This window comes from Taudactylus pleione, unplaced genomic scaffold (assembly GCF_031769625.1).
Source record: "Taudactylus pleione unplaced genomic scaffold, aTauple2 ptg001203l, whole genome shotgun sequence".
In the NCBI taxonomy this organism is placed as follows: domain Eukaryota; kingdom Metazoa; phylum Chordata; class Amphibia; order Anura; family Myobatrachidae; genus Taudactylus; species Taudactylus pleione.
In genome coordinates, this window is record NW_028285604.1 from 203,726 (window position 1) to 228,786 (window position 25,061).

At 41.7% G+C, this 25,061-nt stretch overlaps 1 protein-coding gene across 1 annotated transcript in view; it reads right to left on the reverse strand.

Moving 5' to 3' along the window:
• The window catches only part of TMEM208 (transmembrane protein 208), a 71,630-nt gene that overhangs the window by 35,715 nt on the left and 10,854 nt on the right, over window positions 1-25,061 (reverse strand). Inside the window, exon 3 of the mRNA XM_088462352.1 lies at window positions 18,977-19,036. Coding sequence (XP_088318478.1) covers window positions 18,977-19,036 — 60 coding nt within the window. The remainder of the gene's footprint in view (window positions 1-18,976; window positions 19,037-25,061) is intronic.

A 25,061-nucleotide genomic window follows, 5' to 3' on the forward strand; every position in this document is an offset into this window, starting at 1 on the left:
TAGTGTGTAGAACATGCTATATAGTAATGTATAAAGCAGTTAGTGTGTAGAACATGCTATGTAGTAATGTATAAAGCAGAGAGTAGTGTGTAGAACATGATATGTAGTAATGTACAAAGCAGTGAGTAGTGTGTAGAACATGCTATGTAGTAATGTATAAAGCCCATGAAGCAGTGAGTAGTGTGTAGAACATGCTATGTAGTAATGTATAAAGCCCATGAAGCAGTGAGTAGTGTGTAGAACATGCTATGTAGTAATGTATAAAGCCCATGAAGCAGTGAGTAGTGTGTAGAACATGCTATGTAGTAATGTATAAAGCAGTGAGTAGTGTGTAGAACATGCTATGTAGCAATGTATAAAGCCCATGAAGCAGTTAGTGTGTAGAACATGCTATGTAGTAATGTATAAAGCAGAGAGTAGTGTGTAGAACATGATATGTAGTAATGTACAAAGCAGTGAGTAGTGTGTAGAACATGCTATGTAGTAATGTATAAAGCCCATGAAGCAGTGAGTAGTGTGTAGAACATGCTATGTAGTAATGTATAAAGCCCATGAAGCAGTGAGTAGTGTGTAGAACATGCTATGTAGTAATGTATAAAGCCCATGAAGCAGTGAGTAGTGTGTAGAACATGCTATGTAGTAATGTATAAAACCCATGAAGCAGTGAGTAGTGTGTAGAACATGCTATGTAGGAATGTATAAAGCAGTGAGTAGTGTGTAGAACATGCTAGGTAGCAATGTATAAAGCCCATGAAGCAGTGAGTAGTGTGTAGAACATGCTATGTAGTAATGTATAAAGCCCATGAAGCAGTGAGTAGTGTGTAGAACATGCTATGTAGTAATGTATAAAGCAGTGAGTAGTGTGTAGAACATGCTATGTAGTAATGTATAAAGCAGTGAGTAGTGTGTAGAACATGCTATGTAGTAATGTATAAAGCCCATGAAGCAGTGAGTAGTGTGTAGAACATGCTATGTAGTAATGTATAAAGCAGTGAGTAGTGTGTAGAACATGCTATGTAGCAATGTATAAAGCAGTGAGTAAAAAATGCTATGTAGTAATGTATAAAGCCCATGAAGCAGTGAGTAGTGTGTAGAACATGCTATGTAGCAATGTATAAAGCCCATGAAGCAGTGAGTAGTGTGTAGAACATGCTATGTAGTAATGTATAAAGCCCATGAAGCAGTGAGTAGTGTGTAGAAAATGCTATGTAGTAATGTATAAAGCCCATGAAGCAGTGAGTAGTGTGTATAACATGCTATGTAGCAATGTGTAAAGCCCATGAAGCAGTGAGTAGTGTGTAGAACATGCTATGTAGCAATGTATAAAGCCCATGAAGCAGTGAGTAGTGTGTAGAACATGCTATGTAGTAATGTATAAAGCCCATGAAGCAGTGAGTAGTGTGTAGAACATGCTATGTAGCAATGTATAAAGCCCATGAAGCAGTGAGTAGTGTGTAGAACATGCTATGTAGCAATGTATAAAGCCCATGAAGCAGTGAGTAGTGTGTAGAACATGCTATGTAGTAATGTATAAAGCCCATGAAGCAGTGAGTAGTGTGTAGAACATGCTAGGTAGCAATGTATAAAGCCCATGAAGCAGTGAGTAGTGTGTAGAACATGCTATGTAGTAATGTATAAAGCAGTGAGTATTGTGTAGAACATGATATGTAGTAATGTATAAAGCAGTGAGTAGTGTGTAGAACATGCTATGTAGCAATGTATAAAGCCCATGAAGCAGTGAGTAGTATGTAGAACATGCTATGTAGTAATGTATAAAGCCCATGAAGCAGTGAGTAGTGTGTAGAACATGCTATGTAGCAATGTATAAAGCCCATGAAGCAGTGAGTAGTGTGTAGAACATGCTATGTAGTAATGTATAAAGCAGTGAGTAGTGTGTAGAACATGCTATGTAGTAATGTATAAAGCAGTGAGTAGTGTGTAGAACATGCTATGTAGTAATGTATAAAGCCCATGAAGCAGTGAGTAGTGTGTAGAACATGCTATGTAGTAATGTATAAAGCAGTGAGTAGTGTGTAGAACATGCTAAGTAGCAATGTATAAAGCCCATGAAGCAGTGAGTAGTGTGTAGAACATGCTATGTAGCAATGTATAAAGCCCATGAAGCAGTGAGTAGTGTGTAGAACATGCTATGTAGTAATGTATAAAGCCCATGAAGCAGTGAGTAGTGTGTAGAACATGCTATATAGTAATGTATAAAGCCCATGAAGCAGTGAGTAGTGTGTAGAACATGCTATGTAGTAATGTATAAAGCCCATGAAGCAGTGAGTAGTGTGTAGAACATGCTATGTAGTAATGTATAAAGCAGTGAGTAGTGTGTAGAACATGCTATGTAGTAATGTATAAAGCAGTGAGTAGTGTGTAGAACATGCTATGTAGTAATGTATAAAGCCCATGAAGCAGTGAGTAGAACATGCTATGTAGTAATGTATAAAGCAGTGAGTAGTGTGTAGAACATGCTATGTAGTAATGTATAAAGCCCATGAAGCAGTGAGTAGTGTGTAGAACATGCTATGTAGTAATGTATAAAGCAGTGAGTAGTGTGTAGAACATGCTATGTAGTAATGTATAAAGCCCATGAAGCAGTGAGTAGTGTGTAGAACATGCTATGTAGTAATGTATAAAGCCCATGAAGCAGTGAGTAGTGTGTAGAACATGCTATATAGTAATGTATAAAGCAGTTAGTTGTAGAACATGCTATGTAGTAATGTATAAAGCAGTGAGTACTGTGTAGAACATGCTATGTAGTAATGTATAAAGCAGTGAGTGTTGTGTAGAACATGCTATGTAGTAATGTATAAAGCCCATGAAGCAGTGAGTAGTGTGTAGAACATGCTATGTAGTAATGTATAAAGCAGTGAGTGTTGTGTAGAACATGCTATGTAGTAATGTATAAAGCCCATGAAGCAGTGAGTAGTGTGTAGAACATGCTATGTAGTAATGTATACAGCCCATGAAGCAGTGAGTAGTGTGTAGAACATGCTATGTAGTAATGTATAAAGCAGTGAGTAGTGTGCAGAACATGCTATGTAGTAATGTATAAAGCCCATGAAGCAGTGAGTAGTGTGTAGAACATGCTATGTAGTAATGTATAAAGCAGTGAGTAGTGTGTAGAACATGCTATGTAGTAATGTATAAAGCCCATGAAGCAGTGAGTAGTGTGTAGAACATGCTATGTAGTAATGTATAAAGCAGTGAGTTGTGTGTAGAACATGCTATGTAGTAATGTATAAAGCCCATGAAGCAGTGAGTAGTGTGTAGAACATGCTATGTAGTAATGTATAAAGCCCATGAAGCAGTGAGTAGTGTGTAGAACATGCTATATAGTAATGTATAAAGCAGTTAGTGTGTAGAACATGCGATGTAGTAATGTATAAAGCAGTGAGTAGTGTGTAGAACATGCTATGTAGTAATGTATAAAGCAGTGAGTAGTGTGTAGAACATGCTATGTAGTAATGTATAAAGCCCATGACGCAGTGAGTAGTGTGTAGAACATGCTATGTAGTAATGTATAAAGCAGTGAGTAGTGTGTAGAACATGCTATGTAGTAATGTATAAAGCCCATGAAGCAGTGAGTAGTGTGTAGAACATGCTATGTAGTAATGTATAAAGCAGTGAGTAGTGTGTAAAACATGCTATGTAGTAATGTATAAAGCAGTGAGTAGTGTGTAGAACATGCTATGTAGTAATGTATAAAGCCCATGAAGCAGTGAGTAGTGTGTAGAACATGATATGTAGTAATGTATAAAGCAGTGAGTAGTGTGTAAAACATGCTATGTAGTAATGTATAAAGCAGTGAGTAGTGTGTAGAACATGCTATGTAGTAATGTATAAAGCCCATGAAGCAGTGAGTAGTGTGTAGAACATGCTATGTAGTAATGTATAAAGCAGTGAGTAGTGTGTAGAACATGCTATGTAGTAATGTATAAAGCCCATGAAGCAGTGAGTAGTGTGTAGAACATGCTATGTAGTAATGTATAAAGCCCATGAAGCAGTGAGTAGTGTGTAGAACATGCTATGTAGTAATGTATAAAGCAGTGAGTAGTGTGTAGAACATGCTATGTAGCAATGTATAAAGCCCATGAAGCAGTGAGTAGTGTCTAGAACATGCTATGTAGTAATGTATAAAGCAGTGAGTAGTGTGTAGAACATGATATGTAGTAATGTATAAAGCAGTGAGTAATGTGTAGAACATGCTATGTAGTAATGTATAAAGCCCACGAAGCAGTGAGTAGTGTGTAGAACATGCTATGTAGTAATGTATAAAGCCCATGAAGCAGTGAGTAGTGTGTAGAACATGCTATGTAGTAATGTATAAAGCAGTGAGTAGTGTGTAGAACATGCTAGGTAGCAATGTATAAAGCCCATGAAGCAGTGAGTAGTGTGTAGAACATGCTATATAGTAATGTATAAAGCAGTTAGTGTGTAGAACATGCTATGTAGTAATGTATAAAGCAGAGAGTAGTGTGTAGAACATGATATGTAGTAATGTACAAAGCAGTGAGTAGTGTGTAGAACATGCTATGTAGTAATGTATAAAGCCCATGAAGCAGTGAGTAGTGTGTAGAACATGCTATGTAGTAATGTATAAAGCCCATGAAGCAGTGAGTAGTGTGTAGAACATGCTATGTAGTAATGTATAAAGCCCATGAAGCAGTGAGTAGTGTGTAGAACATGCTATGTAGTAATGTATAAAGCAGTGAGTAGTGTGTAGAACATGCTATGTAGCAATGTATAAAGCCCATGAAGCAGTTAGTGTGTAGAACATGCTATGTAGTAATGTATAAAGCAGAGAGTAGTGTGTAGAACATGATATGTAGTAATGTACAAAGCAGTGAGTAGTGTGTAGAACATGCTATGTAGTAATGTATAAAGCCCATGAAGCAGTGAGTAGTGTGTAGAACATGCTATGTAGTAATGTATAAAGCCCATGAAGCAGTGAGTAGTGTGTAGAACATGCTATGTAGTAATGTATAAAGCCCATGAAGCAGTGAGTAGTGTGTAGAACATGCTATGTAGTAATGTATAAAACCCATGAAGCAGTGAGTAGTGTGTAGAACATGCTATGTAGGAATGTATAAAGCAGTGAGTAGTGTGTAGAACATGCTAGGTAGCAATGTATAAAGCCCATGAAGCAGTGAGTAGTGTGTAGAACATGCTATGTAGTAATGTATAAAGCCCATGAAGCAGTGAGTAGTGTGTAGAACATGCTATGTAGTAATGTATAAAGCAGTGAGTAGTGTGTAGAACATGCTATGTAGTAATGTATAAAGCAGTGAGTAGTGTGTAGAACATGCTATGTAGTAATGTATAAAGCCCATGAAGCAGTGAGTAGTGTGTAGAACATGCTATGTAGTAATGTATAAAGCAGTGAGTAGTGTGTAGAACATGCTATGTAGCAATGTATAAAGCAGTGAGTAGTGAGTAAAAAATGCTATGTAGTAATGTATAAAGCCCATGAAGCAGTGAGTAGTGTGTAGAACATGCTATGTAGCAATGTATAAAGCCCATGAAGCAGTGAGTAGTGTGTAGAACATGCTATGTAGTAATGTATAAAGCCCATGAAGCAGTGAGTAGTGTGTAGAAAATGCTATGTAGTAATGTATAAAGCCCATGAAGCAGTGAGTAGTGTGTATAACATGCTATGTAGCAATGTGTAAAGCCCATGAAGCAGTGAGTAGTGTGTAGAACATGCTATGTAGCAATGTATAAAGCCCATGAAGCAGTGAGTAGTGTGTAGAACATGCTATGTAGTAATGTATAAAGCCCATGAAGCAGTGAGTAGTGTGTAGAACATGCTATGTAGCAATGTATAAAGCCCATGAAGCAGTGAGTAGTGTGTAGAACATGCTATGTAGCAATGTATAAAGCCCATGAAGCAGTGAGTAGTGTGTAGAACATGCTATGTAGTAATGTATAAAGCCCATGAAGCAGTGAGTAGTGTGTAGAACATGCTAGGTAGCAATGTATAAAGCCCATGAAGCAGTGAGTAGTGTGTAGAACATGCTATGTAGTAATGTATAAAGCAGTGAGTATTGTGTAGAACATGATATGTAGTAATGTATAAAGCAGTGAGTAGTGTGTAGAACATGCTATGTAGCAATGTATAAAGCCCATGAAGCAGTGAGTAGTATGTAGAACATGCTATGTAGTAATGTATAAAGCCCATGAAGCAGTGAGTAGTGTGTAGAACATGCTATGTAGCAATGTATAAAGCCCATGAAGCAGTGAGTAGTGTGTAGAACATGCTATGTAGTAATGTATAAAGCAGTGAGTAGTGTGTAGAACATGCTATGTAGTAATGTATAAAGCAGTGAGTAGTGTGTAGAACATGCTATGTAGTAATGTATAAAGCCCATGAAGCAGTGAGTAGTGTGTAGAACATGCTATGTAGTAATGTATAAAGCAGTGAGTAGTGTGTAGAACATGCTAAGTAGCAATGTATAAAGCCCATGAAGCAGTGAGTAGTGTGTAGAACATGCTATGTAGCAATGTATAAAGCCCATGAAGCAGTGAGTAGTGTGTAGAACATGCTATGTAGTAATGTATAAAGCCCATGAAGCAGTGAGTAGTGTGTAGAACATGCTATATAGTAATGTATAAAGCCCATGAAGCAGTGAGTAGTGTGTAGAACATGCTATGTAGTAATGTATAAAGCCCATGAAGCAGTGAGTAGTGTGTAGAACATGCTATGTAGTAATGTATAAAGCAGTGAGTAGTGTGTAGAACATGCTATGTAGTAATGTATAAAGCAGTGAGTAGTGTGTAGAACATGCTATGTAGTAATGTATAAAGCCCATGAAGCAGTGAGTAGAACATGCTATGTAGTAATGTATAAAGCAGTGAGTAGTGTGTAGAACATGCTATGTAGTAATGTATAAAGCCCATGAAGCAGTGAGTAGTGTGTAGAACATGCTATGTAGTAATGTATAAAGCAGTGAGTAGTGTGTAGAACATGCTATGTAGTAATGTATAAAGCCCATGAAGCAGTGAGTAGTGTGTAGAACATGCTATGTAGTAATGTATAAAGCCCATGAAGCAGTGAGTAGTGTGTAGAACATGCTATATAGTAATGTATAAAGCAGTTAGTTGTAGAACATGCTATGTAGTAATGTATAAAGCAGTGAGTACTGTGTAGAACATGCTATGTAGTAATGTATAAAGCAGTGAGTGTTGTGTAGAACATGCTATGTAGTAATGTATAAAGCCCATGAAGCAGTGAGTAGTGTGTAGAACATGCTATGTAGTAATGTATAAAGCAGTGAGTGTTGTGTAGAACATGCTATGTAGTAATGTATAAAGCCCATGAAGCAGTGAGTAGTGTGTAGAACATGCTATGTAGTAATGTATACAGCCCATGAAGCAGTGAGTAGTGTGTAGAACATGCTATGTAGTAATGTATAAAGCAGTGAGTAGTGTGCAGAACATGCTATGTAGTAATGTATAAAGCCCATGAAGCAGTGAGTAGTGTGTAGAACATGCTATGTAGTAATGTATAAAGCAGTGAGTAGTGTGTAGAACATGCTATGTAGTAATGTATAAAGCCCATGAAGCAGTGAGTAGTGTGTAGAACATGCTATGTAGTAATGTATAAAGCAGTGAGTAGTGTGTAGAACATGCTATGTAGTAATGTATAAAGCCCATGAAGCAGTGAGTAGTGTGTAGAACATGCTATGTAGTAATGTATAAAGCAGTGAGTAGTGTGTAGAACATGCTATGTAGCAATGTATAAAGCCCATGAAGCAGTGAGTAGTGTGTAGAACATGCTATGTAGCAATGTATAAAGCCCATGAAGCAGTGAGTAGTGTGTAGAACATGCTATGTAGTAATGTATAAAGCCCATGAAGCAGTGAGTAGTGTGTAGAACATGCTATGTAGTAATGTATAAAGCAGTGAGTAGTGTGTAGAACATGCTATGTAGTAATGTATAAAGCAGTGAGTAGTGTGTAGATCATGCTATGTAGCAATGTATAAAGCCCATGAAGCAGTGAGTAGTGTGTAGAACATGCTATGTAGTAATGTACAAAGCCCATGAAGCAGTGAGTAGTGTGTAGAACATGCTATGTAGCAATGTATAAAGCAGTGAGTAAAAAATGCTATATAGTAATGTATAAAGCCCATGAAGCAGTGAGTAGTGTGTAGAACATGCTATGTAGCAATGTATAAAGCCCATGAAGCAGTGAGTAGTGTGTAGAACATGCTATGTAGTAATGTATAAAGCCCATGAAGCAGTGAGTAGTGTGTAGAAAATGCTATGTAGTAATGTATAAAGCCCATGAAGCAGTGAGTAGTGTGTATAACATGCTATGTAGCAATGTGTAAAGCCCATGAAGCAGTGAGTAGTGTGTAGAACATGCTATGTAGCAATGTATAAAGCCCATGAAGCAGTGAGTAGTGTGTAGAACATGCTATGTAGCAATGTATAAAGCCCATGAAGCAGTGAGTAGTGTGTAGAACATGCTATGTATCAATGTATAAAGCCCATGAAGCAGTGAGTAGTGTGTAGAACATGCTATGTAGCAATGTATAAAGCCCATGAAGCAGTGAGTAGTGTGTAGAACATGCTAGGTAGCAATGTATAAAGCCCATGAAGCAGTGAGTAGTGTGTAGAACATGCTATGTAGTAATGTATAAAGCAGTGAGTATTGTGTAGAACATGATATGTAGTAATGTATAAAGCAGTGAGTAGTGTGTAGAACATGCTATGTAGCAATGTATAAAGCCAATGAAGCAGTGAGTAGTATGTAGAACATGCTATGTAGTAATGTATAAAGCCCATGAAGCAGTGAGTAGTGTGTAGAACATGCTATGTAGCAATGTATAAAGCCCATGAAGCAGTGAGTAGTGTGTAGAACATGCTATGTAGTAATGTATAAAGCAGTGAGTAGTGTGTAGAACATGCTATGTAGTAATGTATAAAGCCCATGAAGCAGTGAGTAGTGTGTAGAACATGCTATGTAGTAATGTATAAAGCCCATGAAGCAGTGAGTAGTGTCTAGAACATGCTATGTAGTAATGTATAAAGCAGTGAGTAGTGTGTAGAACATGATATGTAGTAATGTATAAAGCAGTGAGTAGTGTGTAGAACATGCTATGTAGTAATGTATAAAGCCCATGAAGCAGTGAGTAGTGTGTAGAACATGCTATGTAGTAATGTATAAAGCAGTGAGTAGTGTGTAGAACATGCTATGTAGTAATGTATAAAGCCCATGAAGCAGTGAGTAGTGTGTAGAACATGCTATGTAGCAATGTATAAAGCCCATGAAGCAGTGAGTAGTGTGTAGAACATGCTATGTAGTAATGTATAAAGCCCATGAAGCAGTGAGTAGTGTGTAGAACATGCTATGTAGCAATGTATAAAGCCCATGAAGCAGTGAGTAGTGTGTAGAACATGCTATGTAGTAATGTATAAAGCCCATGAAGCAGTGAGTAGTGTGTAGAACATGCTATGTAGTAATGTATAAAGCAGTGAGTAGTGTAGAACATGATATTTAGTAATGTATAAAGCCCATGAAGCAGTGAGTAGTGTGTAGAACATGCTATGTAGTAATGTATAAAGCCCATGAAGCAGTGAGTAGTGTGTAGAACATGCTATGTAGTAATGTATAAAGCAGTGAGTAGTGTGTAGAACATGCTATGTAGTAATGTATAAAGCCCATGAAGCAGTGAGTAGTGTATAGAACATGCTATGTAGTAATGTATAAAGCAGTGAGTAGTGTGTAGAACATGCTATGTAGTAATGTATAAAGCCCATGAAGCAGTGAGTAGTGTGTAGAACATGCTATGTAGTAATGTATAAAGCAGTGAGTAGTGTGTAGAACATGCTATGTAGTAATGTATAAAGCCCATGAAGCAGTGAGTAGTGTGTAGAACATGCTATGTAGTAATGTATAAAGCCCATGAAGCAGTGAGTAGTGTGTAGAACATGCTATGTAGTAATGTATAAAGCAGTGAGTAGTGTGTAGAACATGCTATGTAGTAATGTATAAAGCAGTGAGTAGTGTGTAGAACATGCTATGTAGTAATGTATAAAGCCCATGAAGCAGTGAGTAGTGTGTAGAACATGCTATGTAGTAATGTATAAAGCCCATGAAGCAGTGAGTAGTGTGTAGAACATGCTATGTAGTAATGTATAAAGCCCATGAAGCAGTGAGTAGTGTGTAGAACATGCTATGTAGTAATGTATAAAGCCCATGAAGCAGTGAGTAGTGTAGAACATGATATGTAGTAATGTATAAAGCAGTGAGTAGTGTGTAGAACATGTTATGTAGTAATGTATAAAGCCCATGAAGCAGTGAGTAGAACATGCTATGTAGTATTGTATAAAGCCCATGAAGCAGTGAGTAGTGTGTAGAACATGCTATGTAGTAATGTATAAAGCCCATGAAGCAGTGAGTAGTGTGTAGAACATGCTATGTAGTAATGTATAAAGCCCATGAAGCAGTGAGTAGTGTGTAGAACATGCTATGTAGTAATGTATAAAGCAGTGAGTAGTGTGTAGAACATGCTATGTAGTAATGTATAAAGCCCATGAAGCAGTGAGTAGTGTATAGAACATGCTATGTAGTAATGTATAAAGCAGTGAGTAGTGTGTAGAACATGCTATGTAGTAATGTATAAAGCCTATGAAGCAGTGAGTAGTGTGTAGAACATGCTATGTAGTAATGTATAAAGCAGTGAGTAGTGTGTAGAACATGCTATGTAGTAATGTATAAAGCCCATGAAGCAGTGAGTAGTGTGTAGAACATGCTATGTAGTAATGTATAAAGCCCATGAAGCAGTGAGTAGTGTGTAGAACATGCTATGTAGTAATGTATAAAGCCCATGAAGCAGTGAGTAGTGTGTAGAACATGCCATGTATTAATGTATAAAGCCCATGAAGCAGTGAGTAGTGTAGAACATGATATGTAGTAATGTATAAAGCAGTGAGTAGTGTGTAGAACATGCTATGTAGTAATGTATAAAGCCCATGAAGCAGTGAGTAGAACATGCTATGTAGTAATGTATAAAGCCCATGAAGCAGTGAGTAGTGTGTAGAACATGCTATGTAGTAATGTATAAAGCCCATGAAGCAGTGAGTAGTGTGTAGAACATACTATGTAGTAATGTATAAAGCACTGAGTAGTGTGTAGAACATGCTATGTAGCAATGTATAAAGCCCATGAAGCAGTGAGTAGTGTGTAGAACATGCTATGTAGTAATGTATAAAGCAGTGAGTAGTGTGTAGAACATGCTATGTAGTAATGTATAAAGCCCATGAAGCAGTGAGTAGTGTGTAGAACATGCTATGTAGTAATGTATAAAGCCCATGAAGCAGTGAGTAGTGTGTAGAACATGCTATGTAGCGCTTTACAAAGAATATTTGGCCATTCACATCAGTCCCTGCCCCAGTGGCACTTACAATCTATGGGCACGATTCTATTCAACGCGATGTAAATAGCGCCAGGAGTGAGCTCCCGGAGCTATTCAATACACCGCGCTGCCAAGTCCGACTAATGATTTCTTCTCTCATCCCTCCGGGGATGAAATCAGAAATCCGACAAAAGTCCCGGCGCGAGGCTGTTTTCTGCCCTTCGCGCCTGGAAAATAGCCTCGCGCCGGGAAGTTAGGTCGGGGAATGCCCGTTATTGCGCCTAAACACCCTGTTTAAGGCGCGAGAACGAGCCTTCCCCGACCTAACATCGCCATGAATTGAATAGCTCCGGGAGCTATGTCCCGGCGCTTTTTACATCGCGTTGAATAGAATCGTGCCCTATAATACCTATAACATGCTCACACATATACACACTAGGGTTAATTTTGTTAGAAGCCAATTAACTTACCAGTATATTTTTGGAGTGAGGGAGGAAACCAGAGCACCTGGAGGAAAGCCACGAAAGCACAGGGAGAATATACTAACTCCACACAGGGCGATAGTGGGAATCGAACCCATGACAGCGCTGTGAGGCAGTAATGCCAACCATTACTGTATTTGAGGAAAAATGCTTATTTCCAGCGGAGGACCAGGGCTGTGGCTCCATTCTTCAAATGGTATTTTGACACAGTTCAGCTACTGCTGGTAGTTTCAGTTACCAAGTGTCTGCTATGATTACAGGGCAATTCTATGACCCTACTAGGATAAGTGGTTCCTATCCTGTGTTAAAGCTGCTACGTGGTTATAGTCTTGAGGGCTAGAGCTATAGCAATGGTACATCAGTACAGCTGTAGTAGGCATAGATGTAATCTATGCAGACCCATGTATTTAGTCGCTCGCCAACCTCTTGTGTGCAAATCAAAGAGCATGAGGAGCCTGTCCATTTAACGGTATACAGCAGATCTCTCCACATATAGCCGTAAACATCTAGAAAGCTGAGCATTCCTGCTGCTAGAGGACGAGTTGTCACTCAGAGCTGGAATCACAATATATCCTGGTTAAGCTAAAATAGAAATGACCTTCGGCTAAAATGGTGTGCTGTGCAGAACCTGACTGTCTTGATAAAAACAAGGAATGGTGACCTGCAAGAGTATTTGTATGAGACCAACAGGCAAGAAGTTGCAGCTGAAAGGTCCACGAACTAAAGCGTACGTATGGAAGCGTTTTGAAGCAATATACCATCCTGCCCAGCAACTTCATGCAGAGAAGAACGATGGTCAAGATCTTCCGACAGCTGGTGTCGAAGAGGAGAACCAGGAAAATAATGTGTTGTGATGGGACGAGGTCAGACTTCTGGTAGTTAATCACCCATCCATGCCATTCCATCTTTCCATGGTCAGCTGCAGATGAGACCGAAGCAGAGTTTCTAAGATGGCTTTGATGAGATCATCCAGATATGGAATGATCGTCACTCCTATGGACCTCAAGTGTGCCGCCATGACCTTCGAGACAACTGGCGGAGCCAATGCCAGACCAAAGGACAGATTCCTGAACTTGTAATGACCCCTGCCCACAGCAAATGTGAGGAGACAGTGATGTCCCTTCAAGTTTGAGATCTGCAAGTACGGATCTTTTATATCCATGGCAGCAAGAAAGTCGTTCGGCTACATGGAATTGATGACTGCATGGATGGACTCCATCTTGAACTTGGCATCCCTTCAGATGTAAATTGAGAGTTTTGAGGTTCAAGATTGTCAATTAGCTGGGATACTCACAAGTTGTCTGTACTGTATTATGTTCATACTACCTGTTAAGAGTCTTGAGTCCTATTGGAGAAAAAGCACTATATAAATAAAATTATATATATGCATCCAGCTGCAGTGAGCAGACAGGGCATTTGCACTTTTCCCTGCATAAGAGGGCGGGGCTTGTGGCAGGCAGACATAAAAGAGCTGCGGGCAGGAGATTGCGAATGCTGGCCCCCAAATCCTGCCACATGGGGGATAATACAGGTTTTATAGCCTCCCCCCCACGGCGCAAACCCCCGGCAGCCCGATGTCCCAGAGAGCAGTGAGAAAGATGGGGCTACCTCTGTTTCACTTATAAGAAACTTTGCTGGTATAGTTAATTATTAATCAGCTAATGTATTACAGAGACGCGTGTTTATTAAAACAACATATTTATATTAAGACACAGTCATAAAATATCAAACACATGAAACAATGTAGTAATCAGTAATACAATAGTCCAATTCACTGCATGCAAAAATCTTATAAAAAAGGATCTGCTGAAACATTCAGCATATGGTGCCGTCATTACTGTAAGTCCAGACAGCGAGGTAACCTGGTTAATGATGACCTTGTTAGGCGCTGAGACTGGGCCCTGCAGTGTAACTACACTTGGGTCAAACATCAATACAGCACTGTAGCAGCGTCACATTCCCAGCTGCTCAGATCTGTATGTTAACACCGGGCTGGCTGGACACAGTGGACGTAGGTAGCGGGCAGCAATGCGTGGACTTTTTGGGTCATCCCATGGTAACTCACGTTACAAAGTGACATGGCAAACAATTAACAATTCCTGCATACAGTTTCTTAAAGCATGACCGGTCTTATTATTTTCTCAGTAAATAACTTTTCAAGCTGAGCTCAGCTTAGTGTAGGGTAGTTACACTGCAGCTCCCGTCCTCAGCACCTAACCGGGTCATCATTAACCAGGTCACTTCATTTTGCGGATTGTTTGAAAAGCAGGTAATCCAGACCAAACACTTTTCATTGGTACTTTTGTCCGGCTCCCATTAGTTTGTTCCTTATATAAGAAACAGTGCCGATGTGCAGGGCAATGTATAAACGATCAGTGGCTCTGACCGTTCTGATAGCTGCAGCTATCGATATCAACACAGCAGGGACAGAACTGTCTCAGCTGCGGCGGCTGCTGGCTCGGAGGGCTGCACACGAGATGAGTGCCCGCGCATGCCCATTGGAGCCTATGGGAAGGGAGCACTAGGCTGATGCGCTGTGTGTTCTGGCGGGAGCCCCCACTGTGGCAGATGAGATGTGAATACCTCATTAAAGTTACAGGGCACAATGCGTGCCGCTATAATACATCCTACTCTATGTGTCTTAATATAAATAGGTTATTTTAATAAAAACACATTTTTTTTTTTTTAAATCATTGGCTAATTAATAATGAAGTATACCAGCACCCTTCTTTATTAGTGTTTATTTGCTCTGGGGTCAGCAATACCCCTATCTGTATCTGCAGCTGGAACTCCCTCTATCATGGGTGTTGCTCAAGCTCTTTGGAACCACATTCCTCGCGTGTAGGCCACTCCCGGCCAGCCACAGATCCGTGGCTGGGGACCTCCTCTCCGCAGGCAGTAGAGACAGAATTCCCAGCAGCACTCTGCATAAGCCATGTAGGAGCGCTGAAGATTTTAAGAAAAAAGAAAACCTTACGGCCATTCCTTGGGCACAAAAACAAGAAAGGCTTTGCCCTATGGGGTGTAGAGGGGGAAGAGGAAGCCCATGCTCTATGGATAGCACCCTCTAAACCGCATGGTTCCAGTGTCCCGCAGATAGGGTGCCAGAGAAATGTACCCAAGTGTGTGTGTGTACAGGTGGTAGGGAATATAAAGTCTAAGCTCCACTGGGGCAAGAACCGATGTGATCAACTGACAAGCTCTATAAAGCGCTGCTGAATATGTGTGCGCTGTATAAATAACTGGTAATAGCAGCATCCCCTCTGCAAAAATAGGTCTCTTCCCGCAGTGTCTTGCGTGCAGCCCCCTGTACCGGTAAGGCAGGGGTAACTAGCAGCTCCAGTAACAGTGTCCTGCATGCAGCCACCTGTACCGGTAACATAGGGGTAACTAGCAGCTCCAGTAACAGTGTCCTGCATGCAGCCACCTGTACCGGTAACGTAGGGGTAACTAGCAGCTCCAGTAACACTGTCCTGCATGCAGCCACCTGTACCGGTAAGGCAGGGGTAACTAGCAGCTCCAGTAACAGTGTCCTGCATGCAGCCACCTGTACCGGTAACATAGGGGTAACTAGCAGCTCCAGTAACAGTGTCCTGCATGCAGCCACCTGTACCGGTAACGTAGGGGTAACTAGCAGCTCCAGTAACACTGTCCTGCATGCAGCCACCTGTACCGGTAAGGCAGGGGTAACTAGCAGCTCCAGTAACACTGTCCTGCATGCAGACCCCTGTACCGTTAACCAAGGGGTAACTAGCAGCTCCAGTAACAATGTTCTGCATGCAGACCCCTGTACTGGTAACCAAGGGGTAACTAGCAGCTCCAGTAACACTGTCCTGCATGCAGACCCCTGTACCGTTAACCAAGGGGTAACTAGCAGCTCCAGTAACAATGTTCTGCATGCAGACCCCTGTACTGGCAGCGCTGGAAAAGTTTTTTGTTTTTTTTTTTAAATAAAATTTTATTTATTTATTTGAAACCATTATTTTGCATTAATGATTTAATGGAAAAAAAATGAAACCTGCATATTATATTATTACTGTGAAACATTGCTATGTATTGCAAACCTTGATCAACAATGTTTTAATGCTTTCTAACATTAACAATTCAAAGTTATTAGGATTTTTTTTTTCTCTCTTCAAAAGACAGAAAGAATCTGGGCCTCATTTATCAACAAATTGTATCATTCACAGCGACTGATAATACTCATTGTGTATGATAAATGGTGCTCCAGCCAATCAGCTCCCAGCTGTCCCTGTGTATGATAAATGGTGCTCCAGCCAATCAGCTCCCAGCTGTCACTGTGTATGATAAATGGTGCTCCAGCCAATCAGCTCCCAGCTGTCACTGTGTATGATAAATGGTGCTCCAGCCAATCAGCTCCCAGCTGTCATCTGTTTGAAAAATGACAGTTGTTAACTGATTGACTTAAGCACCATTTATCATACGCAAGGAGTTTTATCATTCGTTGCGAATGATAAAACTAGTTGATAAATGAGGCCATAAAGCTGGGTATACACTGGGCAATATATTGGCCTATCAATTGATCGGCCAATATATCTGCTGCACGTCGGCCAGTGTGTACAGACGATATGTATGTAAAAGACGTCGTTCACAGACATATCACATTGGCTGTGCAGCACAGCCGATGGACAGATACATTGCCTTGCAAAAGCTGTAATCTGAATTTTTATTTGATGGATCTGCACAAAATAGTCTAATTTGGTGAAGTGAAATGAGAAAAAAAAAAAATATATATATATATATATAAAAAAATCTTTATAAATAAAATTCTGAAAATTGGCATGTGCATATGTAATCACCCCCTTTACCATGAAGCCCCTCAAAAGTTCTGGTGCAACCAATTACCTTCAGAAGTGACATAATTAGTGAAAGGAAGCGACCCTGTGTGACATCTAAGTGTCACATGATCTGTCAGTATAAACTCACCTTTTCTGAGAGACCCCAGAGGCTGCAACACCACTAAGCAAGAGGCATCACACCATGAGGACCAAGGAGCTCCCCAAACACGTCAGGGACAAAGTTGTTGAGAAGTACAATTCTGGGTTGTGTTATAAAAAAAATATCCAAATCTTTGGTGATCCCCCGGAGCACCATCAAATCCATCATCATCAAATGGAAAGAACATGGTACCACAACAAACCTGCCAAGAGAAGGCCGCCCACCAAAACTCACAGACCGGGCAAGGAGGGCATTAATCATAGAGGCAGCACAGAGACCAAAGGTAACCCTGAAGGAGCTGCAGAGTTCCACAGCAGAGACTGGTGTATCTGTGCATGTGACCACAATAAGCCGCACACTCCATAGAGCTGGGCTTTATGGAAGAGTGGCCAGAAAAAAGCCATTACTTAGTGATAAAAATAAGAAGACACGATTTGAGTTTCCCAAAAGGCATGTGGGCAACTCCCCAAATGTATGGAGGAAGGTGCTCTGGTCAGATGAGACTAATATGTTACTTTTCGGCCACCAAGGAAAATGCTATGTCTGGCACAAACCCAACACATCCCATCACCCCAAGAACACCATCCCCACAGTGACACATGGTGGTGGCAGCATCATGCGGTGGGGATGTTATTCTGCAGCAGGGACTGGGAAACTGATTTGAGTTGAGGGAAAGTTGGATGGTGCTAAATACAGGGATTTTCTTGAGCAAAACCTGTCTCAGTCTGCCTGTGATTTGAGACTGGACGGAGGTTCACCTTCCAGCAGGACAATGGCCAGAAGCATACTGCTAAAGCAACACTCCAGTGGTGTAAGGGGAAACATTTAAATGTGTTGGAATGGCCTAGTCACAGCCCAGATCTCAGTCCAATTGAGAATCTGTGGTCAGACTAGAAGATTGCTGTTCACAAGCGGAAACCATCCAACATGAAGGAGCTGGAGCAAAAATCCCAGGGGCAAGATGTGGCAAGCGCATAGAGACTTATCCAAAACGACCTGTAGCTGTAATCGCCGCAACAGGTGGCTCGACAAAGAACTGACTTTAGGGGGGTGAATAGTTATGCACGCTGAAGTTTTCTGTTATGTTGTCCTAAATGTTGTTTGATTCACAATATAAAAAAACACAATTTCACAGTTGTAGGCATGTTCTGTGAATGAAATGATGCACACCTTCACACAATCCATTTTAATTCCAGGTTGTGAGGTAACAAAACATAAATAATGCAAAGGGGGGTGAATACTTTGCAAGGCACTATATATCTGCAGATCGCCTGTTCACACACAGTAGCAGCCGCAGGGAGGGAGGTAGCCACAACCCGCCTTCCGGTCAGTGGGACCGGCGGCTACCGCTTAGATGATGGTCGTTCAGTGTGTATGAATGACCATCATTTAAAGCTATATCAGCAGATCACTCCATCTGCAGATATATCGCTATAGTGTGTATCCACCTTAAGTCTTTCTTCCTTTCACTCATCTCAGTAGAACTGAAGGTTTTTAATTGAAATAAAAATGAAGGAGACTAAACCATGAGGTGGCTCTCTGTGTATTGCCTCTTTAATGTGTTGGAATGGTTTCCCATGTTAGTTGTGGTTTTCTCCTGTACTATAGGAGCGTTAGGGAAGGAGTTGCAGAGTCTTAGCTGCTGCTGGGCACATTTACTACCTCTCTGATCTGGTTCACTCTCCCACAAGCAACAATAATGTGGAATAATACCATGGGGATTCTCTTTATAATAATAAAAATGTGTGATTTTTTTTTTTTCTTTAAAAGGAACCCATTTGGTTTAAACCAGTCAACCCTGTGCACCAGTAAACCTTGGGGTAACTAGCAGCTCCAGTAACAATGTCTTAATCTACAGAACATGAAAGTAAGCCACCTCAGTAACTGTATTACCCTGTGTGATACGGCACAGAGCAGGATTATCGTGATTGGGGTAGGGGTGATAAGACACACTGGGGCAGATGTATGAAGCTCTGGGAAGTGATAAAGTGGTGAGTGATAAACGACAAACCAATCAGCTCCCAACTGTCATTTTTTCAAACACAGCCTATAACATGACAGTTAGGAGCTGATTAGTTGGTCTTTTATCACTCTCCACTGTATCACTTTCCAGAACGTCATACATCTGCCCCAATGAGCTCTGGTGATAGAGAACATACACTTACCCAGCTCCAGAACGTGGATGAGGTGTAAAAGATCCACAGGCAGATGGCCCCATACAGCACCTAACATGAGCGAGAGAATCACATCTCAGTATATGTACAGAGAAAGGAGCAGACTGGGCAAATACAGGGCCAATATATAAAATGGCAAAGGCTTGTAACAAGTTATATATTGGCCCTATATATTGGATAAAGTTCTCTGTTAGATGAATACAGAGGGGTTCTATATAGTGATGGATCACACAAAATTATGAATTTGTATTCTGATGATAAATGGTATACAGTATATTCAAAACTTTTTAATGGGTCAATAATAAACCTCTGGAATAACTAGCTGTTGTATGAAATATAATGTATAGTCCCAACTCAATAGTATACATGCAGAATGGTAGGACATCAATAATGATAGTAGCTGAAAAAAGATTATTTGCCAATTGGCTGTAACGGGTTGCTTGGCAACCGTAAACTTTGTACGCAGCTCGGACTGATGATGTCATGTGTGAGACACGGCCGGATCCGGCGTGCTCCCCGTGGCTTTCGCAGGTGGCGCCAACGAGGTGAGCCAAGTAATGTATTTAATGAATGGGCTTTGAGATATAATATATATAGTGTGTTATTCACTTGTTTGTATACTGTTCCCTGATGACGGGGGTCCTCCCCAAAACGTCAGAATTCAATAATAAGGAATAACCACTTTTTCTATTTGAAAATCTCCTGAGTTCCACCTGCTTCTTTGGACTACATATTGGGTTTGCATACCCTAGGAAGCAGGGCTGTGACTAGTGTGGTGCGACCAGTGCCATGGCACAGGGCACCACAGGGCAGGGGGTGCTGTTTGGACCTGTCAATTTTCCTGTGTATTATCATCATTTGTAGCAGCTTCTTCTTTTATCCCCAGCATCTCCTGGCCTCCCCTATCTCTTCCCTGGCCCTTCCCCATGAGGCCATGGCCCTCTCTCAGGTGCACTATATTATCTCCCTATTTATCCCCAGCAGCTCCAGGCCTCCCCTATCTATTCCCTGCCCCTTCCCCATGAGGCCATGGCCCTCTCTCAGGTGCACTATATTATGTGCCTATTTATCCCCAGCATCTCCTGGCCTCCCCTATCTCTTCCCTGGCCCTTCCCCATGAGGCCATGGCCCTCTCTCAGGTGCACTATATTATGTCTCTATTTATCCCCAGCATCTCCTGGCCTCCCCTCTCTCTTCCCTGGCCCATCCCCATGAGGCCATGGCCCTCTCTCAGGTGCGCTATATTATGTCCCTATTTATCCCCAGCATCTCCTGGCCTCCCCTATCTCTTCCTTGGCCCTTCCCCATGAGGCCATGACCCTCTCTCAGGTGCACCATATTATGTCCCTATTTATCCCCAGCATCTCCTGGTCTCCCCTATCTCTTCCCTGGCCCTTCCCCATGAGGCCATGGTCCTCTCTCAGGTGCACTATATTATGTCCCTATTTATCCCCAGCATCTCCTGGCCTCCCCCATCTCTTCCCTGGCCCTTCCCCATGAGGCCATGGCCCTCTCTCAGGTGCACTATATTATGTCCCTATGTATCCCCAGCATCTCCTGGCCTCCCCTATCTCTTCCTTGACCCTTCCCCATGAGGCCATGGCCCTCTCTCAGGTGCACTATATTATGTCCCTATTTATCCCCAGCATCTCCTGGCCTCCCCTATCTCTTCCCTGGCCCTTCCCCATGAGGCCATAGCCCTCTCTCAGGTGCACTATATTATGTCCCTATGTATCCCCAGCATCTCCTGGCCTCCCCTATCTCTTCCCTGGCCCTTCCCCATGAGGCCATGGCCCATTGTCAGGTGCACTATATTATGTCCCTATTTATCCCCAGCATCTCCTGGCCTCCCCTATCTCTTCCCTGGCCCTTCCCCATGAGGCCATGGCCCTCTCTCAGATGCACTATATTATGTCCCTATTTATCCCCAGCATCTCCTGGCCTCCCCTATCTCTTCCCTGGCCCTTCCCCATGAGGCCATGGCCCTCTCTCAGGTGCACTATATTATGTCCCTATTTATCCCCAGCATCTCCTGGCCTCCCCTATCTCTTCCCTGGCCCTTCCCCATGAGGCCATAGCCCTCTCTCAGGTGAACTATCGTCTGGTCCTATTTAAAAAAATGTGTGTGTGGGGGGGGGGGGCAATGCTCTCTCTGGCACAGGGCACCAAAAAGTCTAGTTACAGCTCTGCTAGGAAGGCACCGGAGTAAGCCATTATCGTATGTATAGGAAAGTGCCGGGCTGCTTGACTACTATAATATATAAGTTATGGTGCATACACACGATCAGATTTTTTCTTCAGATATGGACGATAACGATTTAAAAATCGTTCAGTCGTTCATATCTGATGAAAAATCGTTCATATCTGACATGCCTGAACGATGGACGATCAACGATGCGCGTTCCCGTTTGTCAGATAACGATATCTGACATCTGATGGGTTTGCAGTCAGACTTGGACGATTCCATTCATTTTAATGCAGTTAAAAATCGTTCAATCGTTCAAATCGTTCAAAACTTTGGTCAAATCGTCCAAATCGTTCAGATCGTTTAATCGTTCAATCGTTCATCTGACAAATCTGACAAGTCTGACAAATCTGACCGTGTGTACGCTCCATTACACCGGTGCCCTCCTCAATTACCAACCCTGTGCAGGGAAGGAAAATCTAACATATAGATTCTTAAATAGGCGGCACTCTGGCGACTTTAAAGAATACTCCGAACCCCACCAATGAGGTCAACATTTCAGAAAACTTTACTTATGTTTTTTCATCAGGAGTAAAGTGTTCTGAAACGTTGACATCATTGGCACGGTTCAGAGTGTTCTTTAAAGTCGCCAGAGTGCCACCTGTTCAAGGATCACATATAACATTATATATATATATATATATATATATATATATATATATATATATATATATATATATATATATATATATAATGTATTATCTTCTTATGTAAAAGCAAATGTCCGGACTGACTTACCAACTCCCAGCCTAAATCCCTGGACCGAGAGACATGAAAATCGGGGAGTATATGCCTTCCATGGCGCAGGTGCCCACTAAGAAGGAATTTTGTAGTAAAGGGCTAAAGTGTTTCCTCCCCCTGTGCAGTGTCCTGCCTGTCTGTCTCATCGTGGCTGCAGCACAGTTAAGTATTCACCAACTGTCACCCCAACTGCTACCAAACATCACTGGCAGTTGGTGTGGCTCCTCTATTTGTATAGTGAGAGAAGGGAATGTGTTACTACAGAGGTGAGAGGGAAATGTGTTACAATAGCAGTGAGAGGGGAGTGTGTTACTCCAGGGGTGAGGGAGGAGAAGTTACTACAGGTAGGAGTGAGGGTAATGTGTTACTACAGGTGTGAGGAAGGAATTGTATTTTTACACAGGTGAGGGAGGGGAATGTCGAATGTCTTACAATACAGGTGAGGGAGTGGAATGTGTTACTATACAGGTGAGGGAGGGTAATGTCTTACTTTAGCAGTGATGTATTACTGTAGAGGTGAAGTATTAATGTGTCACAGAAGTGGCGATATGGAAATGAAAACAGTAAACATCTAAGGTCTACCCGGGTGAAACCAGGTACATCAGCTAGCACAATATACATATACTGTGTAAAAAAAAATATACCAGCCACATCCAATACCCCTTTCAGATGTAAGCAAAAACCTGGGAACTCGGCAAGGCACAGGGAGTTGACCAGGGTCCTGCTTATATCTGAAAGGGTTTGACCTGTGTTTGCGACCATGCATTGGACCAGTGTTATTCTTGGGACTTGCAACCTGAGTCAGTGCTCCGGCTTATGTCTGAAAGGCATAACCAGGGCCTTGATGACTCAGGTCATGGCTTATAAAGGACTTGATTGGCGGGCACAGTAGCGCTTGAAGATTACATCATCTACAAGCATCCACTCTTAGACAGAAGATCCGGGTCCGGTATGAAAGGCGACAACCAAGATCCATAAGCCAGGTGTGAAGGGGCAACTACTGAAACCCCAGCTTCAACCCGTGCTCAGTGTCCAAGAGTTCCGAGCCAGGTTCAAGCCGAGGTTTGTGTCTTAAAGGGGTATTATTGATATTTGGAAAGATAGACATCCAACTAAAAATTTTACATGTTTATCAGGAAAACATGGGAAAGTTGCATTGTTGGTGCACACCCTAAGGGGTCAATCCAATTCGGTGCGAGTCTGCAAGTGCAAATTTGTTTCATAAAACTTACACGTCGCACAAATGTTTGCTCCCGAGAAACGCTCAATCCAATTAGAAATGCCTACTTGTTCTACTCAGGGGGAGAGTGTACAAAGTTTCTATAGCATGCGACTTGGGAAAAGGGCATGAAAAAGTGGGGAAATCACCCTGGACCCCCAAAAAATTAGAGTTATGGTAGACTAACTCCTTTTCTTCGAGGTCCATAGGGATATCTTGGGGATATTATGGTTGGAGACCAGCCAGCAAACAGTTAAAGCTTCAGCTCCCAGAGAGCCTCGTGTTCACCTCCATATATATACCCGGCCCATAGCCATAGGAATCCAACTTAGTTAACAAGCCTCAAGGCAGGAGAAAGAAATAGGAGATGGAAGAGCAATCGTACACCAGAAATGCTCTTATACAAAATTAGGCAATCTGTACCCGAAAGAAAAAAATTTACCCATGCAGCCAGGTGCGTCAGGGTGGGTGCCCTGGGGACCCTATGGACCTCAAAGAAAGAGAGTTATCAAGGTAAGTCTACCATAACTATTTTCTTCTTCCGGGTCATAGGGATCCTCAGGGATACCATGGGGATGTCCTAAAGCAGTTCCCCTAGGGTGGGGGATGCTCCTGAGCAGAAAGGAGAACCCGTTGCCCAAAGGAAGCATCTTGAGCTGCAAAAGTATCAAAGGCATAGAACCTAAGAAAAGTGTGGACAGAAGACCATGTGGCTGCCTTACACAGCTGGTCAGCAGAGGCACCACGACTAAATGCCGATGATGGCCCTACAGACTGAGTAGAATGTGCTGTCACCGTGCTTGGGACAGGGAGATCAGCCTGTGTGTACACCTGAGAGAGAGTCATGCGTAGCCATCTCGCCAGAGACTGCTTATTAGCTGGCCATCCTCGTTTGTGAAAACCATATATTACTAAAAGAGCATCTGATTTTCTAACAGAGTTTGTACACTCCACATAAATACAGAGAGCACAAACTATATCCAGGGAGGCTTCACCTACAGAAAGATCTGGAGCCTGGAAAGCTGGAACCACAATCTCTTCATTCACATGAAAACGGGACACTACCTTAGGAAGGTAACCCTCCCTTGTACGAAGAACAGCTTAATCCTGGTGAAAAATAAAAATGGAGAGCAACAAACGAGCGCTGCCAAATCAGAGACTCTGCGTGCTGAAGACAGAAAAAGTGTCTTCACTGTCAACCACTTTCAAATCTACAGAGTCTAAAGGTTCAAATGTAGCCCCTTAAGATCCAAAGACTAATCCCACGGTGCTACAGATGGAACAAAAGGAGGCTGAACTTGCAGAACTCCTTGGAAAAAAAATTCTAACATCTGGCAATGAGGCAATCTTCTTCTAGAACCAGGAAAGATTCCTGGACTGCACACCCTAAACATATATAATGGGAGGTGCTACCTGATGAGACTAATTGCAGGCACAGAAGCAGACAGATCTCAGGTGCACAACTCCAAATTACTGATAATATATAAATGCAATAAAATGTTGCAATCAATAGAGGTTTTTAGCATAATCATGGCCAAGGTTATGGGCCTACCCACCATATCCAGGTAACCTCTTTAGGGTAGGTCCTTAACATACTAGGGTTTAAATCCAGAGCGCAGGACACCCCCCAAACTGGCCCAGCTACGCTGCCCCAGGGCACAGCCATTGTAAGAAAAGTGCAGTGTAAAAGATAGTTAAGAGCAGCTACAGCTGCATATTTATAATGAAGTTGTGCACCTGAGATTTGTCTGTTTATGTGCCTGCAATTAGTCTCATCAGGTAGCCCATTATATATGTTTAGGGTGTGCAGTCCAGGAATCTTTCCTATATACTCCATTTAATGTGCTTTATTGCACACCTGAGGAAAAGGA